General features: G+C 41.5%; 1 protein-coding gene across 3 annotated transcripts in view; it reads left to right on the top strand.

Annotated features, from left to right (window-relative positions):
- Window positions 1-21,073, top strand: part of LOC103457584 (aryl hydrocarbon receptor-like) — a 42,455-nt gene that overhangs the window by 6,209 nt on the left and 15,173 nt on the right. For 2 of the 3 annotated variants that reach the window (XM_081597909.1, XM_081597903.1), the window contains exon 2: window positions 2,032-2,219. In XM_081597909.1, coding sequence (XP_081454035.1) covers window positions 2,032-2,219 — 188 coding nt within the window. Of the gene's footprint in view, window positions 1-2,031; window positions 2,220-15,116; window positions 15,227-21,073 lie in introns of those variants that run through there. The other variant, XM_081597917.1, reaches the window with a different exon arrangement.

The raw sequence follows: 21,073 nt of genomic DNA on the forward strand, positions 1-21,073 counted from the left end.
CCCTGCCCTGATTCTCACAGGTTGATAAAATCAATGAATAAGATCGATTTAAGTATCGACCAATACCGATGTCAATGCCGATATTTGTTGCATCTTTTATTTTGACAGAATCAGATGATCATGGATGATAAAATGCACTCTCACTGGGAGCCATCTTAAAACTAGTTGATGAGCTTAACCAACTGGAAGCAGAGAATTCCCATGTTTTGTCAGCCAGCGAATGCACCGTCGGTAGGTGGCCAGTTTGCTCTAGTAACAGCAGGTCTCTGGATCAAACGGTGAAGTCAGAAGAAGCTTACTCATGTGAAAACACGATTTATAAACGTTGGCAACCGGTTGAGAAACTCTGAGTAACAGTAAGACTCAGATCTCCTGTCTGAGATTTAAGACGTTTCAAAACGTCTCCATGGCGATCATTTCATCTGTTTTTTTAAAAATATTTAAAACAATGGTTGATTTTATTACTGCAGCGCTCTCTCTCATCACTTTTTCTCTTAATGTGAATATTTAATGTCAGAAAACCTTGTTCAGTTACACTGTAGTATTTACAACGTCCCACAAAACACAGTTTACTGTCAAAAGAAAGAATTGCAGTAATAAATATATTTACTCATTTATTTTCAGGTTCGGTTTTAGAGAGAAGCTTGTTTTAGCATAGTGACAAATATTACTCTGAAATTACTTGGATATTTCTGGTATTTCCCCCCAGTTTTTAAGATAATTTTTTTTAATGTATGTTTATTTCTTTGTTTTTAATTACATTTTTTTCTATTTTTAATTTATTTTTAACGCGTCCTGTTCCCAGGCAAAACCCAATAGATTTCCTCCCACAGGTGGAGCGTTGCAGTTTTATCTCTTCACTTGTTTTATTCATTATTATTCTTCAGAGCAGCTGGAAGCGGCTTAAATGAAAACCAGCAGGTCAGAGTTTTACTATAAGTAAAAAGTTGACTTTAATCAAGGTTTGTTTATCATCACTGATTGCTTTGTCAGATATTTGGCTCTTCTTATTTAGCTTTTTTCTTCTTCTTTTTGATGAGTTTTGTGGGGGTTTTTTGTCAACTAAAATAGCTGAATCTGTTTGTTTTGAATAGAATCTGAAGCATAAAAGCTAACAGGTTCGTGGACTTTGGGTTCCTCCCACTAGCATCTTGCTGAACTGGTTGCTCTGCTGCAGCCTCAGCTGACCTTTGACCCCCATCAGAGTATTCTCCTCTGAAGCTGATTTACCTATGTGTGAGGCCCACCTGCAGCTGTGAAGTCAAGGGTCGCATACGACCCAGCCGAAGCCTGAGGGAAATCTGTTTTATCGTTTTTTTTGTCTTTAAAGAAAAGCATATGTTTTATGGTTGCCATGGAGATTTAAAGAGGCAGTTCATAATGAGCAGATAATGCTCAGCTTTTGGATCTGCTCTCCGTCAGGAGGTGGTAAACAAGTCCTGGAAAACAGCTGACCTCATTCCCGCTCACCTGGTTCCCATGGTAACCGGGGCTGAAGCAGCCTCCTTGCGGAGAGCTGAGGCGGTGTGATTTTAAACTGATAAGGGCAGCAAGAGGGCCGGGCCTGTTGTTTTGTGGGAATATTGTGATAATGATTTTATTTATTTGTTGTTATTATTATAAACACTCCTACTTATTTGTTCATATTTATTGATGCTTTATTGAACAAAATCGGAGAAAGTAGTAAAACTAACAAATCTGACATTAATTAATTATGAGAATGAATCAAAATTCTCACCATGAATTGAAATTTATCACGATAAATGATGAACAATGCCCCCAGTTCTCCTCTGTATGGTTTTGCACACAGAGATGTTTGCATGTTTTCCATCCTGCAGCGAAGCGAGAATTGGAAGCAGCTGTGGCTCTCTGACGCACGCAGACGTCCGCTTCAGTTGCACCTTCAGCGCTCGCTCTGGTCTTCACGACCTTTCTCAGTCAAAGCTGACCTCCGGCTCCCAGCGGAGAGCCGCTCTGCTCTGATGTGGGAACCGGGCGGACTCTCACTGCTGTTGGTCTCTCTGTCCGCAGGCCCAAGCCGCCTCCGCCCGACGGCAGCAAGTCCAACCCGTCCAAACGCCACCGGGACCGCCTCAACGGAGAGCTGGACAAGCTCACCAGCCTGCTGCCGTTCCCGGAGGAGGTGCGGGCGCGGCTCGACAAGTTGTCGGTGCTGCGGCTCAGCGTCGGCTACCTCAAGGTCAAGAGCTTCTTTAATGGTGAGTGTCGGGTCAGCAGAATGCAGCCTGAGATACAGTGGATGATCTAGTCAAAGCCCAGATCTAAATGAGAATCTGTGTCATGACTTACATCAGATCTGGCAGACGGTTATGTTGGTGTTTATTTTAAAAACTGCCTGCAGTACACTGTAAAAACACAACATCTCATGTCACCAAATATTTCTGTCTGGTTTCTTCTGCAAACATCTTGGTGCACTTTGAAAAAGACAAAACTAACTTACAAGTAACTTTTCAGTTACATAAAAGCTTGTTTTTAGTAAATCATTCCTTAATATTGATGAAAAAGTACTTTGTATAAGTGAAATAACTTTTTCATCAATGTTAAGGAATTATCGACAAACTCATATTTCTTCCAAAAAAGTATCTTTTAAGTTCAATTGTACTAAAACATTTCCTCCAGAAACTGGACAGAAATACTTGGTTAGATTTTGTGTTTTTTGCTGTGTAGAAGAAACTGAGCCCAGATCTTTTCCAAGAAAGTTTGAGCTGGTTTCTTGAAAAAGAGGTAAAGCAGAGGAAGGGTTTGTTTTGTTAGAGAAGCAGAGGAAGAACGATACTTTCTAACTCCTTTTGAAAAGACAAATGTGTCCTCCGGGGCTCAGCTGATTATTTATTTGAAAGTAAAACCTCCTCTATTTCTGTCATCATCGCGTGTCGTCCAAAGATCATGGAGGGTTTGGCTGCTGAGCTTCCAGGAAACTTCCTGACTTTGTTCTACTGCTCACATCACATCCAGGCGAAGCCGGAGCGGAGCTGAATCTGGCCCCTCATTGTACATTTAAATCTGGCCTCCTCAACAGCGGCAGGTGTGAAGTGGAGGCAGCCTGCCGTCCACCTGCCGTCTGAAACGTGGATAAAACCAGCCGGTTGCAGATATTTGTGCTGCAGAGAAGCAGATGGTGATTGGAGGAGGGGAAGCATGACCACATCAACGGGAGTTTTTTTTTCTTCACTCTGAAGACTGGCACCCATCCTCTGCAAAACAGAACCTTTTGGGTCTTGGTTCTCTCCTCGCGACCTGTTGCCATTTTAAACGCACAGCAAACCCTGTTGCCTCGGGATTATCAATTATTGGCAGCGCAGGGTGTCTGGTTACCGTCAGGCCGACGCCGCGCTTCATGCAGTACTCTGGGCCGCTGCAGTCACGGCTCTGTCTGGATGTGAGTGGGGCTAGCTGGATATGTGGAGGTGTAATGACAATAATTTTCTGCCATAAATTATTATTCTGCAGGTTCATTCCCTCTCCTGTAATTTTGATGCCAAGCCATGTCCACATGGGAGCTTTTAAGACCCGCAAAGAGTCAAATAAAAGCCGACATTAAAGGCAGGAAACGATTCAAGGTGGACCAGATGAAAGGACAAGGTCAGATTTAACTGAAAACAATAAAACATCAGACTTTAAACAGCTGAAAGTCACTTCATAAAATTAAGTATATAAAGCTCTGATAGAGTTCAGGATTTCTTCCTGTAACTCACCTGATTCAGATTCTTCTGATTTGACTGGATGCGACTCCTCCACAGATTTAACATCATGTACGGTTTTATTATCCTTAAAGAGATGCTTGTCTAATCTTTTATCAGAAACAAACATTATAATTCAACTAGAAAATTCCTGCAGAAATTTGAAGGGGCATGCCAAAGTGTGCCCGTCGGCTTTGATGCAGGGTTATGATGCTAAAAATTTGCATTAATGCTAAAGAAAGTTGCAATGTAGTCAATTACCTGTGGAGAGGCAGAGGCATGTTGACTAAGCTATACTTGTACCATTCATTATGTTAAAATTAATGCATAAGCTAAAGTTTGCCAATATGCTAATGTTAGCCTAAATGCTGGCAGTAGCATGTGGAGCAACAGGACCATGTTGTTTTCATTTTACGTGCTCCATTCAGTATACTAAGCATGTCTAATTAATGAGAAATTAGCTAAAAGCTAATGCACTGCCTTGCTGTGCAAGGCAGTTCACTATCCTGAGGAAAAAAAACATTAAAAAGGCAAATATTATTCCACCGCCACAGGCGGTGCACAAACCTGAGAGGAATATGCAGACTTTTATTTTGAAACTTTAAGTAAGCTTCATTTTAACTACCACGCCAATTCAATGTGTAACTGTAGTTTGTTTAAACCAGTCACATAAAGCCCAAAAGAGCAATTACCTGATGTGAAAAATGTCAAGGCTTTTATTTTGAAATTTTCAGTAAGCTTCATTTTAAATAGTCGCACTAATCCAATGTGTAACAGTGGTTTGGTTAATTCAGCTATATAATTCCCCAGACAGCAAGTAGATCTGAATGCCAGCTCATCCCTAATTTGTAGTATCTGAGAGTTCCACCATGTTGTAGTTCTGACCTTCAGTCATTGTAGTTCCAAAGAGCAGCTCAACTATCGTGTGAATGAGACACAAAGAGAGAAACAGAATTCTAACTGTTTGAAGCAGTTAGTTTATCTGAACAAAGCAGTCCGAACATCTCCTTCCTGTTCAGGATCTGCAAGAGTGATCCGAAAACCGTTTGAAGCATATAGTCAAGGGCGGTGAAATGCTAATGTTAATGAACTGCCTTGCTGCGCAAGGTTGGAAGGCAAGGTTTGCAAAAGATTTGGAAAGTTACAGAAGAAAAACTACAAGTTCCACACAGTTGAATCAAAAACCAGATTCTAGAATATTAATTTTAGAAAGTCATTAATTTCTGTAAATGTGACCTGTAAGATCTAGAAAGTAACCTTTAGGTTTTGGAAAGTAACTTGTAAATTCTGAAAAAAGATCAGAATAATTAAAATGTTTCAGAAAAAGTAACTTGTAAGTTCTTCAAAGTGACATTTAACTTCTGGAAAAGTCACCTGCAGGATGGAGACGGTAACCTGTCAGATCCAGAATATAATCTGTAAATTCTGGAAAAGTTCCAGAACGTATAATGAGCATTGAAGACGTTCCCATGTCTTCCTGGCTGCCAGTCCCTCCCCTCCTGTTTCTTGATGCTTGTCAGGACCCCACTTAGCGGTGAGGGACCAGGACAGTAACTAAGCAGGAAGTGCTTTGATCCTCCGGAGGGTAAACTCAACCTTGGCGTCAGGGGAACGTTGCATATTTTCCACCCACTGTTTCAGCACTTAGAGCAGTAAATTGGCCGCCATGTTTAATGCCGCATGTCGACGGCGTGACCTTCACATGCGTCTCATTGGTGAGGCTGTCTGAAGGCGAAACCTGGGTTGTGTGAAGGCTCATGGGAAGGCCAGCGTCCGCTCCAGAAAGAGGAGCTCTCTGTCCGTCCTTCGTGTCCTCCATGTCTCCGACTTGTCCCCGAGCGTGGGGCGGAGCTGCAGGTTGGGGACGAGGGCTGCTGGGAAACACCAGAGGGTTTGATCTCACATCCAAAGCTCACAACGCAGCCATTGTTCCAGTTTCTGAGGCAGACCTCCTTCATGTTCAGACAGAGCTCTGTTTCATCCTCACTGTCTCCGTCTGTCTTCTCTCTTTGTGTCTTCTTTCTGGTGACCGCAAAGACTAATTTGAACAACTTCACTACTAGAAACAGCCTGATAGATGACCTACACACCAGGAGACCTGCTGTAGGACACACTGTTCATGTGTTATCTAAACACACACACACCACGCCCTGGGAAGGATTACTAAACAAGGACAACAGCAGGGGCCCCAAAGGGTCCAACTGTAACTGACCCTTGTACTCAAAGAGTACACAAAGAGTCGCAACACAGCAGCAAAAACCGAGAAAGCGATGAAAATCACTAAAGGACAATCAGAAATTAATCAAGAATGTTTCAAACGTTTGCAGAAAAGAGTCAGAAACGGATTTAAATGTGCCAGAAAGACATAAAAATATTTAAACAAAACAAGGAGGCGAACATCTAGAAAGAGACGAAAATATTCCAACACACTCACCAAACCTGTTCCAGAGATGTGCATAAACCGCTAAAGGATAGAAACATTTCACAACACCTACAGCACAATCAGAGAAAAGTCAAATACGACCCACATCTCAACAGAACAGAGGAGAAAGAGGGAACGGAAAGAGATGAAGTTAGAAAGACATCGATGACAAATGATCCAAAACAAACCAGAAAAACGGAGAATAAAACTCAACAGCAATAATGTAAAATATGGTTAATTAAAACTGGAAACAGCTAAAAAAAATACTAAAATACGCACACAATTTCTGAAAATCAAACAAAGCGACAAAAAGGAAATTTAGCTCATAACTAATCAAAGAAACTTGGTTTATAAATCTTCTGGCAGAAAATAAAATGACCAGAAACGGAAAAAGATGCCTAAACGTCTCAAATGATGCATAAAGCAAAGAGACAAGTATGTTCCACGAAAACAGGACGTCCCCATTAACTTATTTCACACAAGTTAATGTGAAATATTAAAAAAATATGCAAAGAAGCTTAAAGACAAAGAAGTCAACAAAAATGTTCTTCTATTAGCACTGTTTCTGTTGTCACTGATTACACTTTAAATCCAGCAAGCGATGCCAAACCTTTGTTGTGAAAAGTAAAGAAAGGAAAATGAAAGAAATTCTCGTCACTTAATACAGCAATGCTGGTTTTTAGAATATCGTCTATTTATTATGTTATTACAGAGATAAAAACAATTAATGTCTTCAGAAGTAAATCTTTTTAGTTTTAGTTAAAAAGACAAAATGTGGTCATTGAATTCTACAAACTTTTTTGGCCTTAATGGGAAAAAGTTTGGACTCCACTAAGTGAGTGAGTGAGGAGGATGTGGGATGGCAAAAAAAACAAAACCCAGAGCGGAAAACTGTCCACAGACTGACCAGAATACCAGAAATATGAATAATATAAACCAGAAGATGTAAAAACATCCTCAGCAGGACGGCCATTAAACTGATCAGATGGCTGAAGCAGAACAACTCAGATCAACACGTCCTGCAGATTCATGAGCAGGATGACGGGAGCGCGTGGAGACGAGCAGATCGGGTCGGATCGGGTCGGCTCTGAAGTGTTGGTTGCGGCGCTGAGGATGTTTATGGCTGCCTAGAGTTGTAATTTGTGGTCTTTTAATAGCTCAGCTGAACTTCCCTCCTTCACTGCGCATTAGGAAACCCACACTCTCAGTTCTGTGTGCACACATTTATTTTCTCTTTGTTGTGCGTTGATTTTCTCCCTCTGAACGTACACACGCCCTTCCTCGTTCTCTCTCATAAGGTTTCCAGATGGAGGCTGGCTCTTTGTTGTCATGATTTCCTTCTCACTGATAAAAACATTCAACTTTCTCAAAAGCTCCTGTGTGTGAACACAGTGTCCCTGCTGTGCTTCCACTTCTGCTTTTCCCTGCTCTTTGACTGACAGGCTATCATGAGGTGTCAACAGACGCAAACAGCCCGGTTTGGAGCAGCCGTTGCATAAACACCAACCATTTTCAGCGCAGCAGCTGCTTCGGCTCTCTGCCTGCTTTAGCACCATTCGGTCGGGACCCGTCTACGTCCTGGAGAGAAATGAGCCACACTGAAGTGATTCTGGTCTCAGGATTCATGCCGGTTATAGAAGTCCAGGAATATTAGGAGGTCAGCTGAGTGGCTTCCCTGCTGGTAAACTGCTGAGTTACTGGACGGCTGCCACGGCCGTCACATGTCTGCTTGTTTCTCATACAGTAATTAAAGCAGCTGCACGCTGTGAGGGGGATACAGTCTGGACTCTGGTGGATTTTTACAGCTCACAAGGGTTAGCAGGAAGAATCGAGGCCGGTTTGTTCACGATTAAAACAGGAATTAGGACGGGGGCGTAAATGGCAACGCATTTATTAGCCAGAAAACAAATTAAATCATCTCTGACAAACTGAAATGCGAAAATGTGAAGTAGCTGTCACAGTGAACAGGTCTGACTTGATTCAGGAATCGTTCAGAGCTTCGTTTCTTCATGTAGATGTTTGATCTTCTCTGTTGTGATCTGTGTTTCTACAGAAAACCAAACATCCTTCCTTCCAGGTTCCTGAACGCTCTTTGAAACCAAAACGCATTTCCAAATGCTGTCAACAGGTGTTAAGTTGGAGATACTAACCAACCAGACAGCGTTTATAAACTGACATTACCTGTATTTATAGATTTAGCTGTTGCAGCATCTTTGGGCCAGAATATCAAAAGTTCAATACAGTACTCTCTGGATTTGATTGGCATTATTAAAAACAGCCAATAGTCCAACTTTTTACTCATTTCTGCATTGATTATTGAGTATGGGACCAGCTGCTGTTGACGTATTGCTGATTTTTCAAACCTCAGCCTTCCTTTTGTGTAATATATAATTTTTTTATTTATTTTTTTCCATAATGCTAGATGGATCATTTAGTTATTCTCCAAATCATAACTTTCAGATTTGAGGTCTGATCTGCTTCCTTGTTTTAAAGCCAACCCTTTATAAAAATGCTGCCATGCTCTTACAAAACAAATTGAAATAAATGAGGAATGACTCCAGACTTTTACAGTCTCTCACCAAAATATCAACAAAAGCAATTCTTAGAGATTTCTATTCTCTCTATCAATTTGTTTTCTCAGTTTCGTCATTCATTTGTTTACTGCTGAAGGAACTTCAGCCAGTGTGGCCTATTGTTCAGCGCAGAGGAAGAGGATTAAGAAAAGAAAGACAGAACTGGTTTTTGCTGGAGTCTGTACACCAATATTTGTATTGGCAGAGGAGACAAAGTCCAATAAGAAGACCTTTAAACAACTGCAGCAAACTGGTTCTGTCAACAGAATAAAACAGGGGTAGGGAGGAGAGGTAGAGGTGCTTTATTCCTGTGGTAATGTGAGTGATGGAGGTGTGTGTGTGTGTGTGTGTGCAGAGAAGTGGGTGATGGCATCGGACCTGCAGATCCTCGGCTTGGAGGAGCGCAGCCAAAGCATGGCAGCCGGGCGTCTTGTAGAAACCTGCAGAGGCATGTGAGGAAGAGCAGCAGAAACACGCAGGCATGCAGCTGCAGCCAGCACTGATTTAAAATCTGCTTATTGGCTCTTTAGTCTCCAGATCATTTCATACAACACGGTTTTTTGTCATTTCCATTGAGAATCAACTGGAGGAGCTCATTGTATGAATCAGTCAAAACTTTTAGTAAAAAGTGAGATAAGGGTTTGTTTTTAGCTCCAGATATGCAGCCTGTTAAAGAAAGCAGCTTGTGGTGTCAGAAAACACAGCTCTGCTTGTTTATAAAGGGATTGTCTGACTCACAGGAAGTTGACTGTTGAGATAAGCATCCTCCTGATTAACCTTTTACACCAGTAAAACTGGTGCAAACATCTTTTACGCTGAGAGTTTGGTTAAAAAAAAAGGAAAATATTTTATTCAACCTCTGGTTTTAGTCGTCTCTTTCACAAGCAACACCTTAACGTCATCTTCCTAAGGAAGTGTGGTTATTTGACTCCAATAAGCATCTAGCAGCAGGGGGTCACTGTCGGCCATGTTGGTTTGATCTAGGTCATTTCTCTCATCAGAATCTAATTGACCTGAGTCAGTTGGATTGTCGTTGTCACATCCAGTTAAAGGATTCCCTAAATAAGCCCTTCAGATTGCATCAAGTCGTTCGCTGTAATCCCTGTTGATTCCATCGACCTGTTCACTTCACAGCAATCTCTCCTGAACGACCATGATGCAACAGTACATGGAGCTGCAGCAATCCCTCCATCTGTGGTGAAACGGGCAGTTGATTCCATAGATTTGTTGCAGCCATCTCTCCTCCTGAGCATTGCATGATGCAGCAGTGGATGGTTGATTGCAAGGAGTCGTGATCTTTGCAGCAATCTCCCTTTTAGATTTAAATTACACATGAGTATGTAAAAGTACACTGATGCACAACATGGAAAAGAATTGCTTTGTTTCCAGAATCAGAGAGATATTAAAAAATATGTCAAATTTTGCATAAATTGCTGAAAAGACAGAATAAACTTTGAGTTTTCCATGACTGTCAACACAGTTGATAAAAACCCTTTTCTGCTTAATTTATCAGATGCTTTAACTATTTGCTACTTTCTCTTAAAAAAACAAAGAAACTAAAGTTTCCTTTGTTATGGTCGATGTACAATTGGGTTTTTCTCTGACAATATTTGAAAGTAATCTACTGACTGCACGGTAAAAGCCCACAAGTCTGTCTCAGAATGTCTCAAGCGCTAACTCTGACTGTGATACTCTCTGCTTCCTGAGAAATTTCACAACCTGCTCATCATGTAATTGCTCCAGCAGTTCCTGGAGCTGCGCAGGAAGTGACATGACGTGGCCAGAAAGCTGAACATTCAGCTCCGAACGCCTCGTGCGTTTTTACTTCTGTTCAGGTGAAAGTTTCCCTGTACAAACGGTTTAATTCAGAGCAAACACAGATCAATAGTCACTCTGACTCCACCTCTTGTTTTACGAGCCGCGTTTGTGTCTCGCTGCCAGACAAGAAACAGCTCTGTCTCCTCTCTGTCTCTGTGTCCAATAACTGACAGCTGAGCTTTAAGTAGCTAATTACTATGAGACACAGTGGCAAGGCTGCAGCCGGCCTTATCTGACTTTTTGTCTCCACCGATGCAAATAAATGATTTGCATTTTCATTTTGCTGCACTGTTCTCACCAACTTTGTGGAGAAACGTTCTGAATCCTCTGGACGCTCCACTCTGACGCTCAGGATCAGATTTGTTGTTAGATTCAGTTTGGAGGTGTTTGTTTGAAACCGACAGTTTTTCGGTTGTCACTGAAAGTCAAAACCGCAGAGCAGCTTTCACCCAGAGCTTGGTTAAGCGGAAGCCCTGCGCTGGTGGAGAACGGCAGCAGACACAGATTTCCCCGCAACGCGGTGCGTGTGGACTGGGACGGATCCGGAGCGCCGGCGGCGGCTCGCCTCATCACAGGGAAACCTGTAAAACATGTCGATTCATCTCAGGAAGTGAGGGTGGGAGGAAGCGCCTGGGGCGAAGCTGGTACTGTCAGCTGGAGCCAAACCCGGGCTTGGACTGAACCAGAACCGAACCAAAGACTTTATCTGCAGCTGGCTGTCCTTCGTCCTCTCCTCTGTGTTTTTCTCCTCTTATCAGCTGCCGGCGTTGTGCAAGTTAACCCTCAACAAGAACTGGTCCTAAATTCAGATCCACAGATTAAAACTTGATCTTTCATCGCTGCAGTTCTCCCTCTGACTGACACTAAACGTGTTCACTTTGTTGTGTTTAAAGCACTCCAATTCAATAAAATCCACATTTTAATTTATTTTTTATTAGAATCATAAACATCACAAACACTTCAGACATCCCAGGACTTGATGTTCTTCCCTTCGTCACATTTACACCTTCAGAAATGTTTTTATTTATGTTCCAGCATAAACAGCAAAATAGGAAACAATTTAGTTGTTTTTTTTTTTAATAGAAAATGTGGATGCTCTCTGCTGGCTTTCAGGCAGGCTGCAGGGTGGCTCAGACCAAGCTTTAACTTTAACTAGGCCATTCTAGAAGCTTTAGTAATTTCAGAACCAGTTATGATGTGTGTTTGGGATCTTTGTCCTAAACTCTCCACGGTTTTCACATTTCAACTGTCCAGCTGCTGATTTGAGGTGAATGTCCACAGCATGCTGCTGCCACTACCATGCTTTATAGTAGTGACTTCTCACACTGGCTCCTCCAAACTGTTTAATCTTTGTTTTTGTCTCGCCATCAAGCATTTTGGGTTGATAATAGTCATATTTAACATATTGTTATTTTTCTGACGAGTAAAATTTTTACATCTTTACTAGGTTCTGTCAAACAGATACTGACCATTAATAAGAGAAATTTCCAGCCGAATTATATTTAAATCATGGTCACTAAACATCTCAGCAGAAATGAACCCGATCGTATTCAGAGACTAATTTGTGATCAGATGTTTCTAAGGTTTTACTTTGATCCAGAATTAAAAGCTGCATCTCATCCTGCTAATCTGAGGTTTGCTTTCACCTCCTTGGTAAAATCTCAAGTTTATTTAAATGTTAACATTTCTAAATATTGACTTGAATCTTTCACTATCTGTGAAAAGGTTTTGAGATGAAAAGCTGTTGCTCAGAAATGTCCAGTCAGGATGCAGAAGACCAAGCTGCTTCCTGACTCCACTTCCCCTTCCATCCACCCAGATGTGTCAAAGAGAGCCTTTCTTTTCATTAGATAATCTGGAGACGGATGTGTTTTATGTAACTGAGTCCGGCCAAAGGTAACTCTGAGACATTTTCCAGTAATGGACGACAGATTAGATTACAGTAGGTCTTTTTCGCAGCTAAACTGGCTGAAATGAGGGAAAAACTTCAGTCACGGTTTTCATGCTTATGAAAAATAGAAGCGTAGACTGAAGCGCAAGCTTCTGAGTTTCAGTGCATGTTTTCTCCTGTCGCCTCTTTTCTTGATTGAAAGCCGACCTGCGCAGGTCAACCATGCACCTGCTGCAGAGTCCCACTCCCAGCATACACAGCGGCAAATGGGACAGACTGACTGGGATCTCCCAGCAGCTGCTGAGGTTCTGGGAAAGCAGCTCTGCTGTTGTAATGACAGGGAATCCAGTTTGGTCGGATTTTTATGGTGGAAAATTACTGGCAGCGCGACTGCCGCGCCTCTCTCTTCATGAATGAGAGTTTATATAGGCAGCTGGGCTAGTGTGTGTGGATCGCTAAAGACACGAGAAGCTGCCAGAAAACACACAGCGCTTTCACACACTCAGCTTATCTCCAGTCGCTGATTCACACCAGAGTCTTCAGGGTGATTAACAGCCTTTGGAGCTTCCTGCTGAAGCATCGCTCAGTCTGAGGTTCAAAGGCTGCTACATTAACGTCAGGCTAACCCTGTGAGCCTGAGCAAGAGATCCTTCTGCTGGTTTGGACTCAGTTTTACTCAGGAGTGTGTTTGTTCAGCGAAAAGGCCTGAATAGGAAAACCTCTGAGAAGCATGTTGAGTTTTAGAGGCTTTCAACAGGATGTCAGTAAGAACTGTAACTACCAATTGTTTGTTAGCAATTATTCAGATTTTTCATTTAACCACATAAGATTATTTTATACAGTGTTAGGGACACTTACAAAACTTCAAATAAGCGAATAAATTCTTTATTTTAAATTTAAAAATACACTTTTTTTACATTCTTTTAGTGAACAATTGATCATTAGTAGCAAAGGATACATCTGCAGCTAAAACAAATCTAAAATAAAAACATAGATCGAGCCTTTCTGAGGCTTGAGGTTTTGATATTTATTGTAATAAATATTAATACCATGTAGATCTGATCTGCTGATTATTTGCAGGATTAATTGACTAATGACTGGATAGCAAAAGGTGGAGCTGAAATCTGCAGAAGTCAAAACTGACACTTGAGTTCTGGGTAGAACATATTTACAGATAAAATATTGTTTTTTTATCTTAAAGGCAAAATATAAATATTTTTTTACCAGTTTTTTTTTAAATTACTGCTCAGGGAGTGGTGTTCTTTCAGAAAACACCCTTTTTGAGTCTCTATACGTTTCAGCCTCTGTGTCGTACAGGTTTTGTTTTGACATTTGTGTGGCAGTGAGTCTGTGGAGGAGCAGAAGTTTTGACCGACTGAACCAGAAACTTGCGTCTCTGCGTTCTGCGGCCCCAGCGCCTCCTTGTTTACATACCGCGCTCCTGCAGATGAAAGAGTAGCCGGCGCCTCCTTCCATCTGGTTCAGACATGTCGGCAAACCGGCCGTCCTCGCCGCCGGCTCCAAACACCAAAACAAAGCCTGTGCTTGGGTAACCACTGCGTTTTAACCTTTTAATGTCTACCGTCCACCGTGCAGGCTCCAGAGCTGTGGATGTAAACGTAGCTGCAGTGGTTCCCCATCCCCCTGCGGCTGCTCACACACTAATGTGTTTCCTATTGAGGCTGCATGGAGCGGCAGCTGCAGCAATCAGCAGCCATGTGTGCCGCAGTCCTCCAAAATATTTTTAGTCTCACAGCGTTTATTTTTAGGGCCAACAAATTGGGATCTGCAAATAACACTTGTTGGAGCGGAAGGTGGGACATTCCTGATCAGGAGTCCCGTTTAGAGGGATGGAATAAAACGGGATCCTTTTAAGGCTGGTTTTGGTTTTAAAGCTGGATTTAGCTCTAATTTAATCACGTCTGTTAATCCAAACACAGGAATGATGCTTTTAAGAACCAAATAAAGTGTGAAAAACAATCTCAAAATGCTATTTTTTCTTGCAATATCCAGACTTTGCTTCTGGGAAACATTTCTTTCTTAATATTTTAAATCATGTTATGTTCTGTGGTCCTTAAATCTGATAAAAACATACTTTCCACTGCGGCCGTCTGCCGTCACCGCTCCAATCTGCTGATGGAAAACCAGCATTTTCCATCAGTAGGCTAATGGTCACGCTCGCTACTGTGGCAACAGCTTGGCGCTCCAGTTGCTCTTTTAGACCAGTTTATGTCGACTAACTTTTCATTTTAAAGCAAAACAAGTCTATTTAGGAGAAGAAAATGGCTTCCTTCTGTACTGATCACATTAAAATGCAAAGATTAGGTACAATGAAATAAATGTGATTGTTTTGGGTCTGGTTGTGTCTACCATTAGCTAACAAGTTAAAAGGTTTTTTTAATTAGAAAATCCATCATATTTCTGTAAAGCGTGAATATTTCGGTTCTTTTCTAGTTTTGAAGCCAGTAGTTGGACTCCGCCTGCCGACCATCCGTGGTCAGTGGGTTTTGTGTTTAAACGCTTGTGCAGGTCAGAGAGCGTCTGCATGTATTTTATTTATATCAGATTTAACCTGAATCCAGGCCAAAGGGTTGAAGTCGTCCTAACCAGCGAGGAGAAAGCAGAAATGAGGCCAGGACGGCGTTGAGGCAGAACGAGGCTTCCTGACTCTATCAGGTTACTGGAGTTCATGTAAACTCACTCCCTGACGACCTGAACAACCTGATTTCTGCTGTGTGAAATGTGAGCCGCGCTCGTCTCTAATGATGCTTTTTGTTTTCTTTCTCTTTCATGGCTGATGATCCTCTTCCTCCTCCTGCAGGTAAGACATCTCACTGTTTAACCCTCGGCTGGCTCTTAGTGTTTGTCGTCGTTGTAGTAAGACTGCAGTCATGCACGTGTGCAGATTGTCCCCACCCTTCCTGTTTCTGTAGCAACATGAGGGGAGCTGCTTCATCTCCTGCTCTGCTCTGAATTTGTCTGCTAATTTCACCAGAAAACAGAATTAGTCCAAGCAGTGAACCCTGTGGTTCTCCAACCTGTTATATCGAGAAACTGAAATATTGGATCCTTATGATTTGACCAAACCTGGAGCTGCTTTGCGTATCTCTGTAAACAAATATTATACAAATAAAGAAGAAAAGATCAATTAGTAAAATAATAAACCAAACTTGATATAGTATCATTTAAATCAGGCTAAATTTAGTTAAGGAGCAGAAAACGTATAATGATTTTTCTGCTGTTTTTGCATCTAATTTCTGAACATCTGAAATGTACATATGCACATTATCACTTTAATTATTAATGATATTTCAGTAATATAAAAAATACATATTCTAATATTTAAAAATATATATAATTTTAAATACAAAAACATGTTTTAATATTTTGTTCATGTAATTTTCACATTACATGAGAAACATATTTATATATTTAATAACTGCATATATTTCAATGTTTTGACAATAAAGTTTTTAAATATATATATTAAAATATTTTACTATATTTTTAATTTTATGTATTTTAACAATTTAACTTTATTTAATAAGCATATTTATAAAATATGTTTGAATATTGGAATATTTCAATATTATTTTTAATATAATTTCTTTCATTTTAATGTTTTAATACTTGTTCTTAAATATATTTTAATATTAATAATATTTTATATAATTTTAATAACATGCATCTTTAAAATATAAATGAAAATTTTCTATTTATATTTTTATATTATTTTTAATAATTCTATATTTATTTATTAATGTAATAATAACCCAACCTTTAGCCCTTGTTCTTGCTGCAGGATGATGATAAATCATATGAGTGTTACAGAAGCAGCAGACCTGCTGCAGACGTTTGTTGTCGTGTTTATCAGTCACTGAGTTCCTGATGAATCATCTGGGTATTTTAATGGCAGGCGGCCATTTGCATAGAACTCTCACATTTCCCCGTTCAGGAGGTTTAACTTCCTTTAAGCTGTGAACTGTCAGCGAACGTCCGCCGTCCCTCTCTGGTAGGAAGCAGGCAGCGTTAGTGGAAATGATGAACCATCGGCTGCCTTCATGGAGATTGTGTTTCACCACAGTGGCAGCTTCGGCACCACCACTTCCGCCTCGTGGCGCCCACAGCTGGTGAGAAGCAACAGGCTCGTTTCAGGATTTTAAAGCTGCAGGCTGCTGCTGGTGGTGAACCGACGATGATGAACAGTTCGACTCAAACCATCTTCACACTGGTGGGAGCTAAATTAATCACATTTTCTTCATATTTGTGAAGCGGTGTTCAAACGATGAGTGTGCAACCTGCGGCCACGTCTCAATCACACCGTTGGGGATGTCAGTTTCTACGCCCACCGAGCTGAGGGAGGAAGCTTCTGAGGTCGACTGGGATTTCCTCTGATTCAATAGATTTGAGAGCGACACCGCAGCGCTGAGCAGAACAGAGCAGAATGGCCCGGCGGTACTGGGAAATGTCACTTCCACCTGAACTTATCCCACATGCAAAGCAGTATCTGAGAGCCAAGAGTCAGGGCGTCAGGAATCCATCCAGGGCTGATTTCTGCTGTGAGCCAACACCTGGAGGCAGCGTCTCTCCTCCGCTACTGTCACTTTAATCTCACTCACATCGGTTTGGTTAAATAAAGCCTCAAATCACAGCAAACCTCATCTCAAACCACTTTACTGGAGGAAAAAAGCCACACCTCTAGGTGTATTCTGTATTTGCTTGCGGCTTTAAAATCACTTCTGCGGGGTAAAAAGCCTGATTTTTACTAGACTTGTAGAATCAAGCAGTCAACACTGTAGGGCCTGTCTGACAGCATGAAGTAGGCTGCAAGAGAACAGATAAGAAACAAAGTGGAGGCGCCATTACTCTTCATCCAGTCATGTAATCACAATCATACCGTCACAAAAATGTTCATAGTGCCATCATTTATTATCTAATTTCTATAAAATGTGGCTTACATTAAAGCTTTGATATGTAAAATTTATATTCTTTATAAATATAAATCTATAAATAGTTTGGTTTTTGTCAAGATGTAAAAGAGGACAGGACAAATTTCCATTTTGTATTAGACAATTTAATTTTAATTAATTGGAGCTGTAGGAGTCATAGTGCAGAGATTACATTAGCATCAACACCAATGGATGGATCAAGCATATTCTAAGCTCCGGAGGCCTCGGTTAAGGTCCGAGGTGATGATTCAACAGCTAAAAAGAGACTGGGCAAAAATGGCCTCCCTAGAAGAGTTCCAAGAGCAGAACCATTTCTGACCCAGAAGAACACACAGGTCCGTCCCACATTTACCCAAAAACATTTTGATGATCCCCGAGACTTCTGGGAAACTGTCTATGGACTGAGTTTTGTTACATTTGGCATGAAACTAACATTTCAGAAACAGTTGATCACACAGAGTCATGCCGCTGCATGTTTATCCTGGTAGACTGAGAGGGACCGATTCCTCGTTATTCAACAGAACCCAGTCCACTCCGTTCAGGAGCCGCATCTGCTAGCATCACTAGAACCGACATTACTCCTCTACTAGTACTGAACAACATGGTTTTTTATTAGATAGATCTCTGAAGTGATAGTTGTCTCTATGTGTAGCTTGAGTTGCTGTTAGCTAACCATCCCAAGGCCTGATGTTTCCATGGAAACCGCTGTGAGCGAGTTGGACAGTGATCACTGATAATGATCAGTCCACATTAATGAAAAGCAGTTTATCAGAGGCCTGCTCTGCTGTAAGCGTGTTAGAGAGGGACACTGACGCAGACGAGCAGAGAGTCTGCAGCTCCAACATGATCAGACACAGCCGATCAAACTGATAGAGTCTCCATGGAAACTAGAAACAGATCAGCTCCTCCTGCGTTTCGCACTGGGGTTGGCTTTCATGTCTGCTGTAGTCGTTTAACACACAGGAACATGTTCAACACATTGATTTGAATGTGATCTGGTGGATTTATAGATCTGTAGATTACTGGCTGCTACTATTGTTTTACTGACTTGCTTAATTCTGATCTAGTGAATAGTTTAACTTTTGGTTAACTTCCCAGAAGGTTGACTGGTTTTAACTGGCTGAGCAGCAAATGGACTCAGGAATGTGCTGACTAGGTGTTTGGTTTTTGTTTTCCTGACAGGAAGTCATTAACTGGTTGTGTTGCAAATAAACATTCTTCTTCTTCACTTACTGTGTTTAGTATTTCAGCTCACTAGTCTTCCTAGTTATTCCAGTAAAGAGGATAGGCTGTGATTGGGTTCACTCATCTCTTGGATTACTGGCAGCTTTGTTGTTGTATTCATGGAAAATGTGTGTTTGTAGAGTGTATGATAAATAAAATGCAGTTTGGAAAGCTGAAAACCTCGCTCTCTGTTCAGTTGAAGTGAACTCTGGTGCGGTTTGAATGTAGATGTGAATGCCAAGTGGACCAGAGACTGCTTCAAATACAGGAAGTGGACTACCTTGCATGGCATTCTGGGTAAATACAAGCAAAACAAATGAAAGAATCATGAACTAGCAGCAGAAATGTCTCGTAAATAACCGATGCAACTTTATTTGTGTTTACATTTCACGAAAAAGGAAGTTGCATTCATTGTCTTCTTTTGTGTCGTTTACTCCAGTGGTTCTCGGTGCAGCGCCCCCACAGGTGAGGAGGGGAACAGGTTGCTGAAAGGGTTTGGTTGGTTTGACTCAGAGCAGAGAGAAAGAGAACCACAGCAGCTGAAAATGTAACAAATTTAATTTTGGTCCCAATCGAACCGAGTCTAGTCTTTAAAGTAGACTAACTTTCTGCACAAATTACACACACTTCATACATCTGCCAGTAAAAAGTATTTAAATGTAGTTTTACTGAAAACTGCCCAAACCACTCAAGTGTCAGACTGACTGCAGAGTTTTCAGATCAGTCAGACCGGCTGAAAGTGAGACCCACAGCAGACCTTGAAGCTGGACATACGGCAGCCCTCACAGCTACCTCCAGCTCCTGCTCATTAGTTATAAAACTCTCTTCAGAGTGCGTGCGTGTGCGCGTGTGTGTGTCTGAGGGGCTGTGTTTCCTGTCCTCAATGAGTCCATGGCACGACAGCGATAAGAGCGCCGGAGCTACATTATGTTTCCAACTCCATTACAGATTAGTCCAGATTGCACCCCTCCTCCTCTCCAAAGCCTCCTCATCCTCCCATCCTTTATTCCTCCTTTCTCTCCTCCTCCAATCAGCATTATAATATTCAGCAGCTCCAAACTGGAGAACATGTAATCATGCAAACCAGTGGAGAGCCAGACATCAGACTTTTTGGCAGCTGCTCACATTTGCTCTAGCTGTGCGTGTGTGTGTGTGCTCCCAAAATAATGATGCTGAATGTTTTCTCTCTCTCTCTCTCCCTCTCTCTCTCGTCATCCTCTCCTCCGACGGTCTCCTTCCTCTCCATTTTCAGCTCAGGATGTCGGGGTTGAAAGTTCGCACGCGAAGCTGTGTGTGTGTGTGTGTGTGTGTGTGTGTGTGTGTGTGTGTGTGTGTGTGTGTGTGTGTGTGTGTGTGTGTGTGTGTGTGTGTGTGTGTGTGTGTGTGTGTGTGTGTGTGTGTGTGTGTGTGTGTGTGTGTGTGTGTGTGTGTGTGTGTGTAGATGTTGAAAGTGAGCAGTAACTACGGTAAATTATCCGAATTTCCTACAGTTGTGTTGAAGTGAACAAAGAGCCTTCCTGAACATCAGACATAGCTCTTTCTTTTTCTCTTTCTTTTTTCCCCTCTTTCTTCTTTACATTGTTGCTTTTATTATTTTATTATAACTTTTTCTCGTCATTGCATTTTTGTTCCTGTCTCCCTTCCTTCTTTAGTTTCTTCATTCCTTGCAATCTTTCTTCATCCCTCTTCTCCCTCCTTACTCTTCTTTCTTTCAGTCCCTCCATCTTTCCTTCTTCACTTACTTTTATTTACCCTCCCTTCCTTTGTTTCTTGCTTCCTTCCTTCTTTCTTTCCTTTGACTCTTCCATCTTGGTTTCTGAGATCCGATGCTTCACACCAGTCAGAGATAATAAAACAAAATCATAAATCATATTTTCTCAAATTCTTCAGTTGTTTGTTTGACTTGAAAGACAACAGGATATTTCTAGTCAAGACTATTAAAAGTTGTTCCTCTAAGATTTTAAACTCAATGACAGAGATAGAATAAAGGTTAGCATCAGCAAAGCTTCTGATTTCATTCAAAAGCTGAGCTGCCAAACTGGAGCCTGGCCCCTGAGGGCGGGACACACCTGCAGCGTGAAGCTAATCTTTTGACAGCAGCCAGGAATTTTAATTCCTTGTTGGAGAGACACTGAGTGATGAAATCCACTCTGTGAAGGAGTCCAGACCTGGAGCTGCCCGCTGACAGACGGGTACGATCTGTACGGCTGACCCGACAGTCACATTGACGAGTGTATACATTCAAACTTACTGCTGCAGGTCTGGTGTCAGGGGTCAGGTGTGGGTGGGACTGTGTTGTCAGAAAACAAAGCGAGCCGGATTATTCCAGTAAACAGCGTCCGAGATCCACCTGCCACCTGTTTGTAGATTAACCCTCCACTGAGTGTGTTTGGTAAGATATTAATAATCAATATTATACAGAAGAACGTATTCACAAATTATTAGTAGTATTATTTATCCTAAAAGGAAATTAAATGTTGTCACAAGTGTCTTTA

The sequence above is a fragment of the Poecilia reticulata genome, chromosome 2 (assembly GCF_904066995.2).
Source record: "Poecilia reticulata chromosome 2, P_reticulata-male-v2, whole genome shotgun sequence".
Lineage (NCBI taxonomy): Eukaryota > Metazoa > Chordata > Actinopteri > Cyprinodontiformes > Poeciliidae > Poecilia > Poecilia reticulata.